At 48.2% G+C, this 22042-nt stretch overlaps 1 protein-coding gene across 1 annotated transcript in view; it reads left to right on the top strand.

Annotated features, from left to right (window-relative positions):
• LOC308676249 (cell division cycle protein 27 homolog) overlaps window positions 1–22042 on the top strand; it is a gene marked incomplete at both ends in the record, with an annotated part of 185951 nt that overhangs the window by 107363 nt on the left and 56546 nt on the right. Inside the window, 1 exon segment of the mRNA XM_081342064.1 lies at window positions 17474–17573. Within this exon segment, the coding sequence (XP_081198190.1) occupies window positions 17474–17573 (100 nt within the window).

The raw sequence follows: 22042 nt of genomic DNA on the forward strand, positions 1-22042 counted from the left end.
CTGCACCAGTTGAAGCCTCCGAGTGGTCCTCAAGGGCAGCCCCATGTAGAGAGCATTGCAGTAGTCCAAACGAGAGGTCACGAGTGCATGAGTGACTGTACGCAAGGCCCAGATAGGGCCGCAACTGGCGCACCAGGTGAACCTGGGCGAAGGCCCCCCCTAGTCACAGCTCCTATATGATCTTCTAAGGAGAGCTGTGAATCTAGGAGGACCCCCAAGTTGCGAGCCCTATCTACGGGGGTAATAACTCACCCCCCATAGTAAGAGATGGAATGATCTGAATTTCCCGAGATGCCGACACGTACAGCCACTCAGTCTTGTCAGGGTTGAGCTGAAGCCTGTTCCTCCCCATCCAGACCCGGACCTCCTCCAGGCAACGGGACATCACGTCGAGGGCATCACTGGGGTGGTTTGGGGTTGAAATGAAAAGCTGGGTATCATCAGCATACTGATGATACCCAACTCCAAAACCACGAATGATCTCACCCAGAGACTTCATATAGATGTTGAACAGGAGGGGCGAGAGGACCGATCCCTGAGGAACTCCACAAACGAGAGGCCTCAAGGTCGACCTCTGTCCCCCTGCCAACACTGACTGCGAACGTCCCAGAAGGTAGGAGGAGAACCACTGAAGAACTGTGCCTCCCACTCCCAACCCCCTGAGACGCCGCAGCAAGATACCATGGTCGATGGTATCAAAAGCCGCTGAGCGGTCTAACAGGACTAGGACAGAGGAACAACCCCTGTCCCGAGCCCGCCAGAGATCATTCACCAGCACGACCAATGCCATCTCCGTGCAGTACCCGGGCCTGAAACCCAATTGGTACGGGTCCAGATAATCAGCTTCCTCCAAGAACAAAGGGAGCTGATGCGCCACCACGCTCTCAACAACCTTCGCGAGAAAGCGAAGGTTGGAGACCAGATGAAAGTTATTTAATACAGCTGGGTCCAGAGCAGGCTTCTTGAGGAGGGGTCTCACCACCGCCTCCTTCAGGGCGGCGGGAAAGCTACCCTCACTCAAGGAAGCAGTTATCACTGCCTGGAGCCAGCCTCGTGTCCCATCCCAGGCTGCATAAACCAGCCAGGAGGGGCACGGGTCCAATAAACACGTGGTGGAGCTCAGTTTCCCCATGATCCTGTCCACATCTTCAGGAGTCACAGGATCGAACTCCTCCCAGATAACATCAACAAGACTGCCCTCGTCCTCATCGTCAGACTCTGCCCAGTCGGAGTCCAAACCGGTCCGAATCCAAGCGCTTTTGTCCAACAGATGTTGACTAAACTCCTCGGCACGACCCTGCAAGGGCTCCTCCCTCACCTCCTGATTAAGGAGGGAGCGGGTCACCCTAAACAGGGCGGCCGGGCGATTATCTGCGGACGCGATGAGGATGGCAAAGTGGTTAGACCTTGCCGTCCTCATCGCCGCGAGATAAGATCTCGTAAAAGACCTTAGTTGCAACCGGTCGGATTCAGATCGGCTGGATCTCCAACAGCTCTCTAGGCCCCGTCTCCGACGCTTCATCTCCCGGAGCTCCATAGAAAACCATGGAGCCCATTGGGATCTGCACCGGGTCAAGGGCCGAATGGGCACAACTCGGTCGAGTGCCTCCGTGGCTCCCTTTTCCCAGGCTTCCACTAGGGCATCGGCCGAGCTGTGAGCAAAGGAGGCAGGTGGGGACCCAAGCGCCGCCTGGAACCGCTCAGGGTCCATTAAGCGCCTAGGGCGGAACCATCTTGTTGGTTCAACAACCCCACGATGGGGAGTGGCAAAACGGAAGACCAACCGCAGGAGATGATGATCGGTCCATGACAGGGGCGTAACAATTGGAGAACCCCCACCCAGATCATCTAACCACCGTCCAGATAGAAAAACCAAATCGAGCATGTGACCCCCCCCATGAGTTGGACCCTGAATAACTTGCATCAGGTCCATGGCCGTCATGGAAGCCATGAACTCCCGAGCTAACTCCGATGATCCCCCCAGGGATGGTAGATTGAAGTCACCCAAAACTATAAGTTTGGGGAGCTCAATCACCAACCCTGAGAGGATGTCGAGAAGCTCAGGCAGGGCTGCTGCTGTGCGACTAGGCGAAATGTACAGCAGCAGCAAGCCCAACTGAGCTCTAGGGCCACATCTCAGGAGGAGGGACTCACACCCGACTATTTGGACAACGGTGGCCTCCCGCGGAAATAAGGTCTCCCTCACGACTACCGCCACTCCTCCGCCCCTACCCTGAGCCCGAGGCTGGTGCAGCACCTGGAAACCCGATGGACAAAGATCAACCACAGGGACACCGCCCTCTGGGCCCAACCAGGTCTCCATAATGCAAGCCAGGTCCGCATGCTCCTCCTCGATCAAATCACGTATAAGAGGAGCCTTATTAACTACGGACCTGGCATTGAAATACACGAGCCTGAGCTCAGGTGGCTGCTCATCCTCGCTCGCGGAACCACAGGCCGAAACCAGAGGGTCGGAGCGCATCACTGCTTGGAGACAGCAGGGACGCATTGGCAAATATAGATGCGGCCCTCTGTTCGCACGCCTGCTGCCATTCCCTACCGCCGTGGGAATAGGCAAACCCACACCCCGCTCCGGGGCCCCGGAGGCACCCAACCCAAGCCTCGTCACAGCACGATCAATCCCGGGCCTGGTCTGATTAACGGTTGGTGGAACCCCACCCAGTTTCCAACCAAACCTGTGAACCCTCCCCCCTCCCTAACCCCACAAAAAAATTAGCTAAAAAGCGCACCAGGGGCCTCTTATTAAATTTATGACAGAGGCTCCTGTCCTTGCCCAACCATCTCTCAGGGTCCCAATAATTGGGCCCGTCATCAAGAGGAAAGGTAGAAATAAAGGCGGGTCGCGCCCAGGAAGGGGGGGCACCCCTGAGCGCAAATAAATCTGTGCTTGAATAAGGCTAATAAACCATTGTCCGGGTAGGTCCAGCCAGGCAGTCCCATAGTCACTCAGGAGGATGTAAAATAGAAGGTCAATAATGTCCAGTCCACCATCTCCCTGCCACTTGAGCTGGGTACCTTCCAGGTAACTTCTGAAACAGATCGGGCACCTCCCTCTCACAGAGGGCCCAAACCTATCCGGGAGCGGACAGGATACCAACCCGGATAAGGCATACCTCCCTAGATCTCCCACCTCTAGAGAGGTAGCAGATGGTATAAGTTGGTATAATTGATGGTATAGCTGAGCCACCCTCTCACAGCGGCTCACCTCCAGGACCTTCTGAGTCCAGTGGGTTCGTGGGGGGAAAAGAGGAATTTGAGCAGCGATTACCAGGCGTAACAACCTGAAGATAACAAAAGTTCCAATTTTTTTTTATTATTATATTTGTATACCGCCCTTCTCCCGAAGGACTCAGGGCGGTGAACAGGGCACATATAAAAATACAGGATACAAAAATTAAAAAGAATTAAATAGTAGCCCAGCTAAAACAATCGATAACAATATAAAAATCCCCATTAAAACCCCAACATATCCCCATCAGGCCAGGCCGGCTTGTTCAAATAGATGGGTCTTCAGACCGCGTCGGAAGGAGCGAAGGTCAGGTGCCATCCGGAGCTCGACCGGTAGCTGATTCCATAAAGCCGGAGCGCCCACAGAGAAGGCCCTCCCCCTGGGGGCCACCAGCCGACATTCTCTGACCGGAGGCACCCTGAGGAGGCCCTCTCTGTGGGAACGCACAGGGCGGAGGGAGGTTGACGCCGGCAGCAGGTAGTCCCCGAGGTACTCCGGACCCATGCCATGTAGGGCCTTAAAAACCATTACCAAAACCTTGAATCTCACCCGGAAGACAACTGGTAACCAATGCAGCTCGCGAAGCAAAGGTGTAATATGGGAGTACCGGGAGACTCCCAAGACAACTCTCACGGCTGCATTCTGTACCAGCTGGAGCCTCCGAGTGGTCTTCAAGAGAAGCCCCATGTAGAGAGCATTGCAGTAGTCCAGACGAAAGGTCACGAGCGCATGAGTAACCGTACACAGGGCATCCCGGTCTAGATAGGGCCGCAACTGGCGCACCAGGCGAACCTGGGCAAAAGCCCCCCTAGTCACAGCTACTATATGATCTTCCAGAGTGAGCCGCGAATCTAGGAGGACTCCCAAGTTGCGAGCCCTATCTACGGGGGGGTAAAAGCTCACCCCCCATAGAGAGAGGTGGAATATTCTGAATATCCCGGGATGCCGGAATGCACAGCCACTCAGTCTTGTCAGGGTTGAGCTGAAGTCTGTTCCTCCCCATCCAGACCCGAACCGCCTCCAGGCAACGGGACATCACGTCGAGGGCATCACTGGGGTGGTTTGGGGTCGAAATGAAAAGCTGGGTATCATCAGCGTACTCCAAAACCACGAATGATCTCACCCAGCGGTTTCATGTAGATGTTGAACAGGAGAGGCGAGAGGACCGACCCCTGAGGAACTCCACAAACGAGAGACCTTGGGGTCGACCTCTGCCCTCCTGCCAACACCGACTGCGAACATCCCAGGAGATAGGAGGAGAACCACCGAAGAACTGTGCCTCCCACTCCCAATCCCCTGAGACGCCGCAGCAGGATACCATGCTTGATGGTATCGAAAGCCGCCGAGAGGTCTAATAGGACTAGGACAGAGGAATATCCCCTGTCCCGGGCCCGCCAGAGATCATTCACCAGCACGACCAATGCCGTCTCCGTGCTGTACCCGGGCCTGAAACCCGATTGGCACGGGTCTAGATAATCCGCTTCATCCAGGACCAGAGGGAGCTGATGCGCCACCACGCTCTCAACAACCTTTGCAAGAAAGCGAAGGTTGGAGACCAGATGAAAGTTATTTAACACAGCTGGGTCCAAGGCAGGCTTCTTGAGGAGAGGTCTCACCACCGCCTCCTTCAAGACGGCGGGGAAATTACCCTCACTCAAGGAAGCAGATATAACCGCCTGGAACCAGTCTCGTGTCCCCTCCCGAGCTGCATAAACCAGCCAGGAAGGGCACGGGTCCAATAAACATGTGGTGGAGCTCAACCTCCCCATAATCCTGTCCACTTCCTCAGGGGTCACAGAATCAAACTCCTCCCAGATAACATCGACAAGACCGCCCGTGTCCTGATCGTCAGACTCTGCCCAGTTGGAGTCCAGACCGGTCCAAATCCGAGCGATTTTATCCAACAGATGTTGACTAAATTCCTCGGCACGACCCTGCAAGGGTTCCTCCCTCACCTCCTGATTAAGGAGGGAGCGGGTCACCCTAAACAGGGCGGCCGGGCGATTATCTGCGGACGCGATGAGGGCGGAGAAGTAATTAGACCTCGCCGCCCTCATCGCTGCGAGATAAGACCTAATGTGGGTTCTTAGTCGCAACCGGTCGGATTCGGATCGGCTGGACCTCCAACGGCTCTCTAGGCCCCGTCTCCGACGTTTCATCTCCCGGAGCTCCGTGGAGAACCATGGAGCTCGCTGGGATCTGCACCGGGTCAGGGGCCGCAAGGGTACAACTCGGTCAAGTGCCTCCGTGGCCGCCCTTTCCCAGGCTTCCACTAAGGCATCCGCCGAGTTGTGAGCAGCGGAGGCAGGTGGGGACCCCAGCGCTGCCTGGAACCTATCAGGATCCATTAAGCCCCTGGGGCGGTACCATCTAGTTGGCTCCGTACACCCACTGCGGGGGGTGGCAAAACGGAAGACCAGCCGCAGGAGGTGATGATCGGTCCATGACAGGGGCATAACAGTTGGAGAGCCCCCACCAAGATCATCTAACCACCGTCCAGATAAGAAAACCAAGTCAAGGGTGTGGCCTCCCTCATGAGTCGGTCCAAGAATTACTTGCGTCAGGTCCATGGCCGTCATGGAAGCCATGAACTCCCGAGCTAACTGAGATGATCCTCCTAGGGATGGTAGATTGAAGTCACCCAAAACTATAAGTTTGGGGAACTCAATCACCAACCCCAAGAGGACATCGAGTAGCTCAGGCAGGGCTGCCGCTGCGCGACTAGGCGAAAGGTACACCAGCGGCAAGCCCAACTGCGCCCCAGGACCACATCTCAAAAAGAGAGACTCACACTCAACTATCTGGGGAACGGTGGTCTCCCGCGGACATAAGGTCTCCCTGATAACTACCGCCACTCCCCCGCCCCTACCATGAGCCCGAGGCTGGTGTAGCACCCGGAAACCTGGTGGGCAAAGATCAATCAAAGGAACACCACCCTCTGGGCCAAACCAAGTCTCCGTGATGCAAGCCAGGTCCGCATGCTCACCCTCAACTAGATCCCGGACAAGGGGAGCCTTATTAACAACGGACCTGGCATTCAGGTACACCAGCCGGAGCTCAGGAGGCTGCACATCCTCGCTCCCGGGACCTCGGGGAAGAAACAGAGGGTCGGAGCGCCTCACCGCTTGTAAGTAGCGGAGATGACCCTCCCGGTATTGATGCGGCCCTCTGTTCATACACCTGCTGCCATTCCCCAACGTAGTGGGAATCGGTAGTCCCACGACCCGCTCCCGAGCCCCGGAGGCAACCACACCCCGCTCTCCCCCCATGCGATCAGTCACGGACCTGGCCTGAGCAACGGTTGCTGGACCACCACCCTTAGCCGAACAACCACAACCCACTCCCACCCCCCTCCCTAACCCCACAAAAAATTTTACTAAAAATTTAACCAGGGGCCTCTTATTTTTTTTTTTATTGAAAAGTTTTAAAATACAGTTTTCCTTTAAAAAACCCCCCTTCCCCCTCCCTGCTCCCCCCCTACCTCCCCCCAACCTCCCTCCCTCCCCCCCTCCCTCCACCCCCCCCTCCCCCCCGACTTCCCAGAGCTAAATACAAGGTATATATATATAAAAAGGCAATCATAAACAACCATATACTAACAACTATAAATTCTAAAATCCATCACTCTCTAGCTTATATAGGATAAGACACACCTTAACAATATTAAATATATATAAAAAACTAGAATAAAAAAAGAAAAAAAAAACGAAAGAAGACTTATTCGAATGCTACATAAAACTTCTTAACCCTATACTTGTTCTGGATAAACTCAATCCATTTTCTCCATTCCATAATATAACGTTCTTGCGAATGGTCTTTCAAATAGGCCGAAATCTTCGCCATCTCTGCCAGGTCGGAAACCTTTAAAGTCCACTCTTCTATGGTCGGCAGTTCCTCTTTCTTCCAATATTGGCCTATCAAAAGTCTTGCCGCCGTAATTAAGTTCAACATCAGCTTGGTGTCCACAACTGTAGCGTCTGCAATTATTCCCAACAAAAAAAGTTGCGGACAAAACTTTATCCTCTGTTTAAAAATCTTCTGCATATTCCACCAGACTTTTATCCAAAAAGCCTTAACCTTCTTGCATGTCCACCATATGTGAAAATATGTTGCATCTTCATCACCACACCTCCAACATTTAGGCTGATAATTCGGATACATACTTGCAAGCTTTTTAGGATCTAGATGCCATCTATAAAACATTTTGTAAAAGTTCTCTCTTAGATTTTGAGCTTGAGTAAATTTTACGTTCCTCACCCAAATCTTTTCCCACATGTCCATTGTAATAACTTCCTGGATATTTTGGGCCCATTTTATCATGCAATCCTTAAGAAGCTCTGTTTCCGAGTCAATCTCTATCAATGCAAGATATATCCGTTTAATATGTGCTGATCCCTGATTTCTAATCTGCTTTATCAAATTTTCATCAGTCATTGTAAATCCATTTTTCTGGTCTTCTTTCCACCTGGCCCGTAATTGGATATATTGAAACCAAGTTTGAACAACCTTCTCTTCTCGCAAGAGGCTATATGATTTCAAACACCAAACATTCCTTTCCAGGCTTAAAATTTCCTTGTACGTAGTCACATCATGTTTGAAACCAGCATGTATATTTTCTATTGCGTGTTTTGGAATTGCCCACAATGGTATCTTGCTACTTAGCTTATGTCTATACTTCTTCCAAACTCTCAGCAATGCCTGTCTTAAAATATGCATCCTAAACACAGTATCTACCTTCTTATCATACAACAAATATGCATGCCAGCCAAACAACAAATCATGGCCCTCAAGATTTAATAACCTCAATTGCGTCAAATTAATCCAATCGCTTATTCCTACTAATGCAGCAGCTTCATAATATAATTTAAAATTAGGCAATTTAAGGCCACCTCTCTCACGAGTATCCTGCATAATCTTAAGTTTAACTCGTGGCTTTTTCCCTGCCCACACAAATTTATTGATACCACGCTGCCATTCCTCCAAGTTAGAATCTTTCTTAAGAATCGGTATCATTTGAAACAAAAATAAAAATTTGGGCAGGACATTCATTTTCACTGCTGCAATCCGTCCCAACAAAGACAATTGCAATTTTTGCCAACTCTCCAATTCTTTTTGAATTTTCCCCCATAGTTTTTCATAATTATTTTTATATAGCTTTGTATTAGAGGGCGACAAAATCACCCCCAGATATTTAACCCTTTTAACAATCTCAAATCCAGTTAATCCTTCTAAGAGAGCCTTCTGTGAAACTGTCATATTTCTAGCCAAAATTTTAGTTTTCTGTGTATTTACTTTAAATCCAGAAACCTTCCCATATTGTGTTATTATCTCCATCAGGTCCACAACAGAGTTCTCTGGCTGGGTCACTGTAACAACCAGATCATCTGCAAATGCTCTCAATCTATAGTCCTGATCTCCAACTTGTATCCCCTTAATTTTTTCCGAGTTCCGAATCTTAACCAATAGTATCTCTAATGTTAACACAAATAACAAGGGCGATAACGGACACCCTTGCCTTGTGCCCTTCTCAATATTACATGCTGCTGTCAGGCTATTGTTAACTATGATTCGGGCAGTTTGTTTTTGATATAATGCCCTAATCGGCTGTAAAAAATTTTCCCCAAAATCCATTTTATCTAAAACTTTCAACAAAAATTGCCAATTCAATTGATCAAAGGCCTTTTCAGCATCTAAAAAGATTAGCGCTGCAGAGATCTGGTTGTGCCTTTCCAAAAACTCTAACACATCAACTATATGTCTCACATTATTTTTCATTTGCCTACCACTAATAAACCCCGTTTGATCCCCATGAATCACCTGTTGCAGAACCCTCATCAGTCTATTAGCCAAAACCTTAGCAAATATCTTATAATCTGTATTTAAAAGCGATATCGGTCTGTAATTTTTAACTTGAGTAGCATCCTGGTCTTCCTTCGGAATCAAAGAGATAAAAGCTGTTCTCCAAGACGGTGGCACCTTTCCCCCCCTCTGAATTGTCTGAAACAGTTCCTTTAACGGCTTTATCATCTCAAATTGTAAATTTTTATAATAGGCCGCAGTCAAGCCATCCGTGCCTGGCGCTTTATCCACCTTCAGTTCCTTAATTGCTGTAAGAATTTCTTCTTCTGTAATCAGTTGATTAATCCCCTCTTTTTGTACTTGCGTAAGAACCGGGATGCTAGCATTCTCCAAGTATATATCAATATCTTTTACATTAATTTCCTCTTTAGTATATAATTTCGAATAAAAATCCACAAAAGCATCCTTAATAAGATTCTGTTGAAACACAACCCTTCCTTTATACTCAATCTTATCTATATTAGAGGCCCTTTGTTTTTTCCTCAGTCTATAAGCTAACCATCTGCCTGGTTTATTAGCATTGCAAAAAGTATTGTGCCTAGCAAACCGCAGATTGGTTGCCACTTGATCTGCCATTAATTTATCAAATTGTCCTCTTAGCAATCTAATAGCCTCCTTGATCTTCACATCCTCTGGATTCAAAATCAAAGCCTTTTCTTTTTCCTTTATTTCATTCTCCAGTTCTTTCCTTCTAGTTTCCACTACACGTCTATGTCTATTATTCATATATATCAACACCCCTCTCATATAGGCCTTGCTAGCATCCCAAACCATGTCCATAGAGGTACCCTTATTCATATTAACCTCAAAAAAATCCTTCATCCGCTGTTTGCATTCTTCCACATTTCTCTGATTTCTAAACAAATTCTCATTTACGCGCCACGAGCGCCTATCTCTTTTCTCCTTATCAATCTCCAACCAAACTGGACTGTGGTCAGAAATAGTTCTTGCACAAATCTTCACCTTTTTAGTTCTCAAAAAAAATCATTAGTCAACAAAATAAAATCAATCCTCGAAAAAGATTGGTGTCTGTCAGAATAAAAAGTATAATCCTTCTCCTGCAAGTGTCTCTCACGCCAAATATCTCGCAATTCCAGGTCATCCTTCATTTCAAAAAAAGATTTAGGCAGTCTAGCATGACTTGGAATGCGCTTAAAAGCTCCAGCCTTGTCCAACTGTACATCCAAAACACCATTCCAGTCTCCCATAAAAATAAAAGATTTATAATCCAACTGGGTAAGCTTTGTGTGGAGTAAGCTAAAAAAATCAGCTTGTTGTTGGTTAGGTGCATATAATCCAACTAGAAGCGTCTTTTTACCTTCTAACAACAGCTCAATCATAACATATCTTCCATGCTTATCTGCTTCAATTAAGTCTGCTGTTAAGGCACTTTTAACATAAACAACCACTCCATTTTTCTTATTCTCTGCAGAGGCAACAAATTGCGTACCCAGTCTCGAGTTCAATAAATGCTTTTGATCCAAAACTCTAATATGCGTTTCTTGCAAACATATAACATCTATCTTAAATTGTTTTAAATATTGAAAAACTTTCTTCCTCTTCTGCGGTGAATTTAGTCCATTAACATTCCAGGTTAGAAATTTAGTTGCCATGCATATCCTCCAAAAGCTCTTGGACCACAGCTTTGATAGGACTAACTTCTTTAGGCCGTGCTCCTCCCACAGCTTGACTATATGTACGTTGTGAAGAATCTGAAGACTTTTGCTGATCTTGTTCTTTTATTTTCTTTGCTCGTTTTAAAGCAGCACGCGTTACTCTTTGCTCTCTAGGATCATCCAAAGAAGTTGTAGCTTGATCTCCTCCAGCACCACTTTCCTCTGTTTCATCCTCTTGATGTTCTCCTTCTCCAGATCCCTTTCCAGCTTCCAGAAGTGTTAATGGGGTTGCTTTTAAGACATTATTGTAGAAATCACGCGCTTGCTTCACAGTAATCAGCCGATACCTTTTACCTTCATGCATCACCATCAGCCCATCTGGAATCTCCCATCTGAACCTTATATCTCTTTGCTTAAGCTCATGCACGAGAAATGTATAGTCCTTCCTTCCCCTTAAAATCCTTGGAGGAATTTCTTTTAAAACCAAGACTTCTTGTTCAGCAATCACCACTTTAGCATCATAGGCAGCTTGTATAACTTGATCTCTAATCTCTCTTTTTGCAAAATAAACCACCACATCTCTAGGCAACTTTCTCTGTCTGGCAATCCATGAATTCACCCGAAACACTTTATCCATAGCTGCTCTTATTTCAGATGCTGGCTGGTTTAATACCACTTCAAGAGCCTCAGAAATCAGCTGCTTTAAATCTTCTTTAATATTCTCTTTTAAACCTCTGATTCTGACAGCAAACTGCATCTGGTAATATTGGGCTAGGCTTAACTCCCTTTCCACTTTGTCTCTTGCATTTTCATTCTCCCGTGCTTTTACTTCTAATATAGCATTCCTTTGAGCCACATCATCCATTTTTTCATCTAATTCTTCCACACATTCCGCCACTTTATGCACTGAAGACAAAATGTCTACCTTCATCACGCTGAACTTCTGTTCCATCCTCTCTTCCATTCTCTCCTCCAATTTCTCCAATTTCTCCTCCATCTGTGCAAATTTATCACCCATTGATTGATTGATTGATTCCAAAAGTTTATCCAGAGCATCTCGTAAGTCCTTCGATGTCAGCGCTTCAGGAGGGTGCAACGCCTGTAGTGATGATTGTTGCACCGGCGAGGATCCACCGCTCCGAAGAGTTTTAGGGGGAGGTTTCGCCGCCATCTTTTAGTCCTCAATTATGACGCACTTTCACTTAAAGTTTAAAAAGTCCAACAAGCTAGAGAGTATAGTAAAATAATCCTCTTCACCTTTGCCTCTTGTACCGCTCTGCCTGCTCCTTTAAATCATAGTCCTTTCTTCAGGCAGGGATGGTTCGCAGACGCCTGGCTCTGCTCCAAGAAGTTCGGAGCAGAGACGCCGGCCAGCTGGGAGCAACCCAGGCTTCGGGGGAGTTCAATCCTTCAGCCGCCCAAGCTCCAAGCTCAGGCGGCCCCGGAGAACTCTACCCCTACCTGGGGCCTCACCCCTCCTCTTCTCCCGAGGAGGGGGCTTCAATTTCACCCGAACAGCTGATCGGCGCTGTTTCGGGCGAAAAAACAAACAGCTGAGCCGCGGGCAGCCCGGGAAGGCTGTCTTCGGCGCCGCGCCGCCACCGGAAGCATCCACCAGGGGCCTCTTATTAAATTTATACTGGAGGCCCCTGCCCCTGCCCAGCCATCTCTCAGGGTCCCAATAATCGGGCCCTTCGCGGCTCGGAAGCCCCCTCCTCGGGAGAAGAGGAGGGGGTGAGCGCCCAGGTAGGGGTAGAGCTCTCCGGGGCCGCCAGAACTTAAAGTTTTGGCGGCTGAAGGATTGAGCCCCCCTGAAGCCTGGGCATGCTCCGGACTGCAAGGCGCCTCTGCTCCGGGTTTTTGGGAGCAGAACAGGGCGTTTGCAAGCATCCCTGCTAGCAAGGAAGAACTTTTGAGAACGAGGACGCAGGCAGAGCGATGCAGGAGATTTTGGTGAAGATGGTGTTTTGATCTTTAACTCAATGGACTTTGCTGAGCTCGTAAGTGGAAGTGCGTAGCTAACAATAGTGGGTGAAAATGGCGGCTATATCTTCTAAAGTTCCTGCTCTGGTGCAGCAGTCTTCGTTGAAAACTTTATTGTCCCCTGCATCCGTATCTGCATCAGCTCTTACAGTAAAAGATTTGCAGAATGTGCTGCAAGAGACTATGGAAAAGCAAATGCAACAATTTGCTGAGATAATGGACAAAAAGTTGGAGGAGAAGCTAACAGAAAAACTAGCTAAGGTTATGGATGAAAAGATTACAGAGAAATTAACAGAACTGAGAGCAGACATTTTATCTGCATTGCAAGGCATGGCTATATGTATTGAGAATTTGGATGAAAGAGTGGAAGATCTCAGTCAAAATGATATTAGACTGGAAGCAAAAATGACAGAAACTGAAAATGTGGTAGAGAAAATTGATTATGATTTGATCTCGACACAGTATTATCAGATGGAGTTTGCTTTAAGGATTAGAGGCCTAAAAGAAAATCCTAAGGAAAATTTGAAGAAAATGGTTTCTGAGGCTTTGGAAGGGGTGCTGAGACAACCAGCAGATGAAATAATGGAACGCAATTCTTTTTGTTGGGTATAATTACAGATGCTACTGTTGTGGACACTAAGTTGATGTTGAATTTAATCACAGCAGCAAGACTTTTAATAGGTCAATATTGGAAGAAGGAGGAACTGCCGACTATAGAAGAATGGACTTTAAAGGTTTCTGACCTGGCAGAAATGGCAAAGATCTCGGCTTATTTGAAAGATCATTCGCAAGAACGTTATATTATGGAGTGGAAAAAATGGATTGAATATATCCAGAACAAATATGGGACTAAAAAGTTTCATTTAGCATTTGAATAAGTCTTCCTTTCTATTTTCTTTTTTTTTCTATATGAAATATTAGTATTGCTTGTAGTTATCTTATATGAGCTAGAGAGTGATAGATTTATGAATTTATTATTGGTAGCAAATGGATGTTTATGATTGTTTTTTTTTTGTTTTGTTTTTATACCCTGTACTTAGCTCTGGGAAGTCGGGGGGGGGGAGGGGGGAAAGGGGGGGGAGTGGTAGGGAGGGATAGGTAGGGGAGGGGGAGGGGGGGATTGTTAAAGATAAAATGTATTTTAAAACTTTTCAATTAAAAAAAAAGAAATAATGGAAGATATAGATAAAATTTTTCGTGTTAATTCTTGGATTGCAAGACAAAGGAAATTACCCAGAGATGTGGTGGTTTATTTTACAAAGAGAATGATTAGAAATGAAGTTATCCAGGCCTCCTACAATATTGATTTTGTAATTGCTGAGCAAAAAGTTCTGATTTTAAAAGAGATCCCTTCAAGAATTTTAAGAAAAAGGAAGGAATTTGCTTTATTGACACAAGAATTGAGACGACGTGATATCAAGTTTAGATGGCAGATACCAGTGGGTATGGTGGTGACCTATGAAGGTACGAGGCATTGTTTTACTACGGTGATTCAGGCACGCGATTTCTACAGTAATGTTTTAAAAGCAGCCCCCATACCATTTTTGGAATCTACAAAGAAAAAAGGTGAGAGAGAGTCTCAATGATACAGAGAGAATCTACAAGGTGCTGAAGGAATAATACAGACAGATGAGAAAGATACAGGAGTGGATCAAATTTCAGTATCACTGGAGGAGGCCAGAAATTGGAAGAGGCGTGCTGTTTCTAGACGAATGAACCAAGCCTGAAGATTTAGTTGCATAACTGCAGGAGATAATAATGTAATAAGGATTATCAAGTCAGAGGGTAAGTGAGTATCTGGACCATCACCCAGCTTCACTGCCACTCAGCTGGGTGAACCCCAGAAACAGGCCACCCCCCATCCTCTCACGACGGGTTGGAACTCTGTTCCCGGGGGTGGTCCAGAAAATGCACTCTGGGTAGGGCATACCCCATAGAGCTCCCACCTCTATGGGGTTGCAGGTGTAAGTCCAAGCCACTCTCCCACCGTGGCTTGTACCCAGGCCCATCTGAGTCCTATGGGGAGAGGAAGGCAGGCAAGAGAGTTTATAAGCAGGCAGATATATATCCGGGGCAAGAAGTCTAGCTAGGCCACAAGATGGTAAATTCCCGTCTGGTACCGGCTGGCAACTCCAGTTGCCCCCACAGTTCCTTCGCCGCACTGCCATTCTGGGCGTCGTTCCCGGCCGCAACTCCATAGGCCCCCAGTCCACTAGTTGGGGCTGTCCAGAGCGTGGCCTCCCAAAGTACGGGAGCCCCAGGTCTTCAAGGGGGGGAACGAGGAGCCGGGAAGCGGAGGACCTCATCGTTGCAGGAACCGCTGCGAGAGCCGCTGCCGCTGCCAAAAAGAACGCCACCCGCTGCAACGCCGCTGACGCCGTCGCCGAAGACGCCGCTGCCGCCAATCGGTCCAAAAACGGGTCAGAGGAACGTCGTCGCCGCCGGCGAAACGGGCCAAAGGCCCGAAAAACTCCACCGCCGACCACCGAAGCGGCCCGAGCAAGGCCCGAAGACGCCGACGCCGCCGCCAAAAGCGGCCCGAAAGCGGCCCGAAAACATCGCCGCAGCCGCCAAGATGACCTGCGGACATCTCCTCCGCCGCCAAAAACGGCTCGAAGACGCCGCCGCCGAGAGCGGCCCGAGACAGCCCAGAGCAACGAGAAAACGCCGGCGCCGGCTGCAAACGGCCGCAAACGGCCCGAGAACGGCCCGGAGACGCTACAGACGACATCACCAGGAACAGCCAACGCGAGCAGGGACGAGCAAAAGGCAAACGGACAGAGACAGCAAGCCAGAAGACGGGTCGACCAGCATGGTAAGAGCCTAGCTGCCTACCTCATTGCCTGCCTCATTGCCTGTCCACCCTAAACCCCAACACAGAGGGCCCAAAGGCACCCCTGAGGGGCTTCTAAGGGACGCCTAGCAGCTGGAGCTCACAGAGCTCAGCCCAGCACGTCCGCCATCTTGCATAAAATTGCAGAGGATCTTCTCAAAAGCAAGGAAAGCGAGGAAGGCTGAACAACAGATGGATCCAAAACAGGTAGCTCAAGTCCAAATGCCCACAGAACACGGACGACGCGAGCTGACCTGTGCCATCCGACCAACAGCATACAGCGCCAGAAGTCCAATGCCCAGCCGTAGGTCCCCCTCGCCAAAAACGGGCACGAAACAGCCTCCAGATAGTCACCAAACAGCCACAAACATCCATAACACTCCCACTCGACTCTCTGCCCGCCGCTCCAAAGCAAAGCCAATTCATCCACCATTTCACGGGTTTCCGGCGTTCCAGAGGCCACTCTAGGCCGCGGCTCTATCGGCTCCGAAGATCAGCTGCTCAGAGCCCTCCAAGCCGCGGCGCCTCCCGCCTCCACAGAGGGCCTCTGAAAAATCGCTGGAGCTCACAGTTCGAAACGGAGGACTGCATCACCAACGAAGGTGCCGACCATCTCTCTTCCTTGATCTTTCGACTCACCAGACCCCAGCACAGAGGAAAAAACACCTCTGCAGACCCTTCGGACTCCAAAAACTCCAAGGACGCCGAAATAGCTGGAGCTCTCCACGGAGCTCAGCCAAGCACGTCCGCCATCTTGGGCATGCAACTCACTTCTAGTAGACAAACTGGGCCTTTTAGGCTTAAACACCCCTTTGTGCAATTGGATTCTTGATTTTCTTACCAACAGGCCCCAATATGTGTAAGCTGGAATGAATATGTCTAATACCATTTCCTTGAGCACAGGTTCTCCTCAGGGCTGCGTCCTAAGTCCGCTGCTGTTCACCCTGTTGACCCATGACTGTTGTGCTAGGTTTGCCACCAACCATATTGTGAAGTTCGCAGATGATACAACAGTAGTGGGCCTTATTCATGATGACAATGTGGAAACTTACCGCAAGGAAGTTGAGGGGTTGGTGAACTGGTGTAAGGAAAACAGCCTAGTTTTAAATACTGGAAAAACCAAAGAGATCATTGTCGATTTCATAAAAGGCAGGCACAGCCACACTTCTCTGTGCATTAATGATTCACCTGTGGAGATTGTTACCAGCATCAAATTCCTGGGTGTGCAGCTAACAAGCAGGCTGGCTTGGTTGCTCAACAGTGAGAAACTGGTGAAGCGGGCACAGCAGCGCCTGCACTTTCTGCACCGCATGAGAAAAGCTCATCTTCCTTCCCCTGTCCTGACCACTTTCTATAGGGGGACGATTGAGAGCATCCTGTCATACAGCATCACAGTCTGGTTTGGAAGCATCACTGCTTCAGACAGAAAGGCGGTGCAGAGAGTGGTGAGGATGGCCGAAAAGATCATTGGCAGTTCCCTCCCTCCCATCCAGGACATAGCACAGAAGCGTTGTTTGAACAGGGTCTGTAAGATTATCTGGGACACTACTCATCCTCTTCACAACCTGTTTTCCTTGTTACCTTCTGGGAGGAGGCTTCATGGTATCCGTAGCAGAACATCCAGATTCAGCCATAGTTTCATTCCATACAGCATTAACCTTGTGAACTCTCAGGCTTCCTCCTTCCATTATATATTCAAGATGGACAGTATTTAATATTTTATTGTTATGTATATGTAGGGGTGTGGGTCTATACATATGTTGTTTATAGTATGTTTTAGGTGTGTGACATGTATGTGTTTCACTTTGAGAGCGGGCAACTAAATTTCATTTTTGATGTGTGCCATTGTGCTCACAGAAAAAAATGACAATAAAGATTATCTTATTTTATCTTACCATAAATTATGTTAAGAAGTTTGATTTCTCTTTCCAGTACAACTCCTCAGGTATTGAGCCCAACTATTGCTGCTCCCCCTATTGTACTGCCTCGAAGAAGTTCACGTTTGTTCTCCAGTGATAGCTCTACAACCAAGGTAAATCGGAATTGCGTACGGTATAGCTGATTTTTGGATGCACTGAGCTCTTATCCATTAATCTTTTTCAGGAAATTCAGACCCTGAATGAGCAGCAGCATAAATATTTAATGGGATTACAAATGTAATTAAAACGGGACTAACACCTTCATAATGGTGTCAACCTTTTCTCAGCAGAATTTATTTCAAGTATGCTCTAGGCCAGGGCTTTTCAACCTTTTCACCCATTGTACCACTTTTAGGATATGGCAATAAGTGTAGTGATTCAGGGTCAGCCTGTGGGTTCGGCAGTTGGGTCGGACGACTCAGAGGAGGAGGAGGGGGGTGTTGAAGAGCTTGCTGAGGGGGTTGGAGAGCTTGCTGATGAGAGCCCTCAGCCAGGCCCCTCCCACCTGGTCACGACGCAGACCCAGCTGTGTGAGCCTGACAGCGTGGATGAAGATGACCCACAGCTGGCCCTGTTCAAGGACGCCCGACGCAGGAGGCAGTCAATCAGGAGTAAACAGAGGAAGGCAATGGGGCACCTCAGAAGGAGGCAGAGAGAAGCCACGCCCTGAACTGTATAAAAGGGGAATGCGTGGGAGGGCTGGTTTGCTGAAGGCAACTGCTTGAATAGCTCCTGTTTCATGGTTCGTGTCTTGTTTTGCTCTGTTTTATGTTAATAAATTTGGCAGGCTTAGTTCCAGCCTCTTGCCATTTGTAAAGGGGTTGTCCCTGCCTTTTCTGCAGGGCCAGTAGCAGGCTGGTACAGAACAATATCCAAGTACCACCAGTCGCCTAGCAAGGTGTCAAAAACTTGATGACCAAAAAAAAGGAAAAAAGTGATAAAGTACAGGTAGTCCTTGACTTATAACAGTTTGCTTAGTGACTATTTGAAGTTACAATGGCACTGAAAAAAGTGACTTATGCCCATTTTTCATACTTATGACTGTTGCAGCATCCCCAGGGTCTTGTGATTTACATTCAGATGCTTGGCAACTGATTCATATTTATGATGGTCACAGTGTCCCAGGGTCACATATGATCCCCTTGTGCGACCTTCTGACAAGCGAAGTCCATGGGGAAAGCCAGATTCACTTAACAACCGTGTTACTAATTTAACAACTGCAGTGATTCACTTAACAAATGTAGCAAGAAAAGTCATAAAATGGAACAAAACTCATTTAACAAATTTCTCACTTAGCAACATAAATTTTGGGCTCAATTGTGGTTGTAGGTTGAGGACTATCTGTACACCCACATACTATACTTTTAATGGGAAACTTGTGCCTGTTTCTCTGACATAAATCTTTGCACTGTTCTATCCCCTTCTCTCCTGGTTGACTCAAAGAAGCTGATAGGTGATTGCAGGGGCTTTGGAGGGGGTGTGTGTGCAGCGTCTGCACTTGAAGTGGGGGCATGGGGGGTGTTGGGGTGCTAGTTGACTATCCCCCAAAGATTCCCTAACTTTAAAAAAACTCTTGGGTGGCAACAGTTACCCAGCACGAGGGGCTCAGGAGAAAGAGATGCTGGCAATGCTAACTCCCAAAAATGAGGGGCTCAGAGGCAGCTACAAGCAGGGGAGGTGGGGGGGGGGAAGGCAAAGAAAGGAAAACAAACCTGATTGACAGGGAGCTGCCCCCTTCCCCTCCCCAAGCCACTGCTGAGCAAGACACCTGCCTGCCTGCCCGGCCGCGGTTTTCCTCCTGTCTGAGGTTTTTGTTGTTGTTAGCATGTCTGTTGAGGATTGGCTGTGTGTGTGTGTGTGTTTGGTTTTTATTCCCCCCCTGCTCTGCTGGGTGGATGCAGCAGGTTTTGGTCACTTCTGTTGTGCTGGGAGGTTACCCACAAAGCATGTTTGTTTCGGGAGGAGAGATCCCCACTCCGGTTGCTAAGCTTGCTTAAATCCTCTTCCTCCACCTCCTCCTCACCGGAGGCCCCCTTTGTCTGCAACGGTGCAGCAAGAAGACCCAGGCTGGGGATGATTGGGATCTGCCCTCTGCAGAGTTGGGGCAGGGCTCCATCTGATCGGTGCTTCTTCTGGGCTCAGCAGACGCGCCAGTATCAGTGCTGAGCTCCAGCTGATCAGCGCTTCTTCTGGGCTCAGCGGAAGCACCAGGATCAGCGCCGGGCTCCAGCTGATTGGCGCTTCTTCTAGGCTCAGCAGACGCGCCAGGATCAGTGCCAAGCTTCAGCTTATCAGCGCTTCTTCTGGGCTCAGCGGAAGCACCAGGATCAGCACCGGGCTCCAGCTGATTGGCGCTTCTTCGGGGCTCAGCAGGAGCCCGGCGCTGATCCTGGTGCTTCTGCTGAGCCCTGACAGCCTTGAAGAAGTGCCAATCAACTGGAAAGCGGCACTGATCCTGGTGCTTCTGCTGAGCCGTGAAGAAGCGCCAATCAGCTGGAGCCCGGCGCTGATCCTGGTGCTTCCGCTGAGCCCTGACAGCCCTGCAGCTCCAGCCGTCTCTCGCTCAGGCTTGTGCGTTGCTGCCACCAGTTCAGCTCATTCCCCTCCCCCACTACCACTTATCTAGGATGGTCGCATACCACCTGCCAGGTGCCAATGTACCACAGGTGGAACGCGTACCACTGGTTGAAAAGCCCTCCTCTATGCCATGGGTGTCAAACTCGCTGCATCATGTGACATGTCCGACTTTTTTTTTTTTTTTGCATTGCCAGAGCTGGGGTGGGCGTGGCATCTGTATGATGCAACTGGCCCACTGTTCTGAACCAGCCCTCTTCTCGCAACCCCTAATTAAAAGAAGAGTCTGGAAAGCGTCCAAGGCTAAAAGGCTTCTGCCAAGATTTAATTACGCAGTTAACAAAAACACAAGAGCTTGTCTTCTCAAGCGGAAAAGTTGCTTTCAGCAACCAGCCCCTCCCCAAACACTTCTTTTATAGAGAGCTCAGGGCGTGGTCTCCCTGTGCCTCCTCCCGAGGAGTCCCATAGTCTTTCTTTGTTTGTCCCTGCTCGTCTGCCTCCTGCGTCGGGCGTCCTTGAACAGGGCCAGCTGTGGGTCATCATCCTCCGCACTCTCGGGCTCACACAGCTGAGAAGAGGTCCCCGGCTGAGGACTCTGCAAAGCCTCCAAATCATCATCAGCCGGTTCGTTTCCCTCCTCCCCCACATCTGAGTCCTCCGATACATCGGACCCGGCTGTCGGACCCACAGGCTGGCCCTGAGTCACAACACCCACAGGCCGGCAGTTTGACACCCATACTCTAGGCCAGTAATTCTCAATCTCAGCAATCCTCAATCTTCCCTGACTGAGGAATTATGGGAGTTGAAATCCACACATCTTAAAGTTGCTGAGATTGAGAAGTATGCTTAGGCTGTGAAAACCTATGTCACAAAATTAATACAGGTAGTCCTGAACTTATGACCACAAATGAGCCCAAAATTTCTGTTGCTAAGATAGTAGTTAAGTGAATTTTGCCCCATTTTACGACCTTTCTTGCCACAGTTGTAAAGTGAATCACTGCAGTTTAGTAACATGGTTGTTAAGTGAATCTGGCTTCCCCATTGACTGCAAGTCAAAAGGTTGCAAAAGGTGATCACATGACCCTGGGACGCAACTGTCATAAATATGAGTCAGTTGCCAATCATCTGAATTTTGATCATGTGACCATGGGGATACTGCAATGGTTGTGTGAAAAACTGTCATAAGTCACTTTTTCAGTGTTGTTGTAACTTTGAACCGCCACTAAATGAGCTTTTGTAAGATGCAGACTACCTGTAGTCCTTGTTTTTGCTGTAAAACAAATCACTATTTTTACCCCATTACAAGCATTTTGTATGATAGTGTTATAGATTATGCTTCACTTCACATGTAGAGAAGTGCTCTAAAAAATTACATTTGCACATTTTAGACATATTTTAATTAACAATATTTAAGAGCTACAGTCCTTTCAAAGCATCTTTCATATTGAAATCACCAGTAAAAATAATGTCAAAAACCATTAAATCCACAATGAAGTGTAGCAAAGCTATAGTTGCAAACATTCTGAAGATACTTTTTCCAGTACCATTATGCCCCTCTGCTTTTGAGCCATCGACCTCCCTCACTTCAGTGTAACCACTTAGTGCATACTAAATGATAATTGCTGGTGTACAGTAGAACAGCTCTAGTTCAGCTTTCTTGAGTGGAATTGAGTGTCAGGAGTATAGTATTAAAAACTGTATTGGAAGATATCATGGGCATTTTTGTTCTTTAGGCTTAGTTAATACTGCTATAGAAAGTGGGTAATGTGTGTTCTGGTGTCCCATTCCATTATATATGTTGTATAAAATCACATACTGTATTACTTCAAAGCCATTTCTAAAATGTGACAGATTTTCTAAAGCCTTTGAATTCCTATTATATATGGGTTTTTGGCTACTATCTGATACAGGCGCATCACAGTCAGGGAGTAAGTAGTGGGGAGGCAGGTCATTGGTGAACTAAAAAGCATTTTTCTGGTAGGGAAATGGACCATTTTATTCCCTCCAG

The sequence above is a fragment of the Vipera berus genome (assembly GCF_964194415.1).
Source record: "Vipera berus genome assembly, chromosome: W".
NCBI classification, from domain to species: domain Eukaryota; kingdom Metazoa; phylum Chordata; class Lepidosauria; order Squamata; family Viperidae; genus Vipera; species Vipera berus.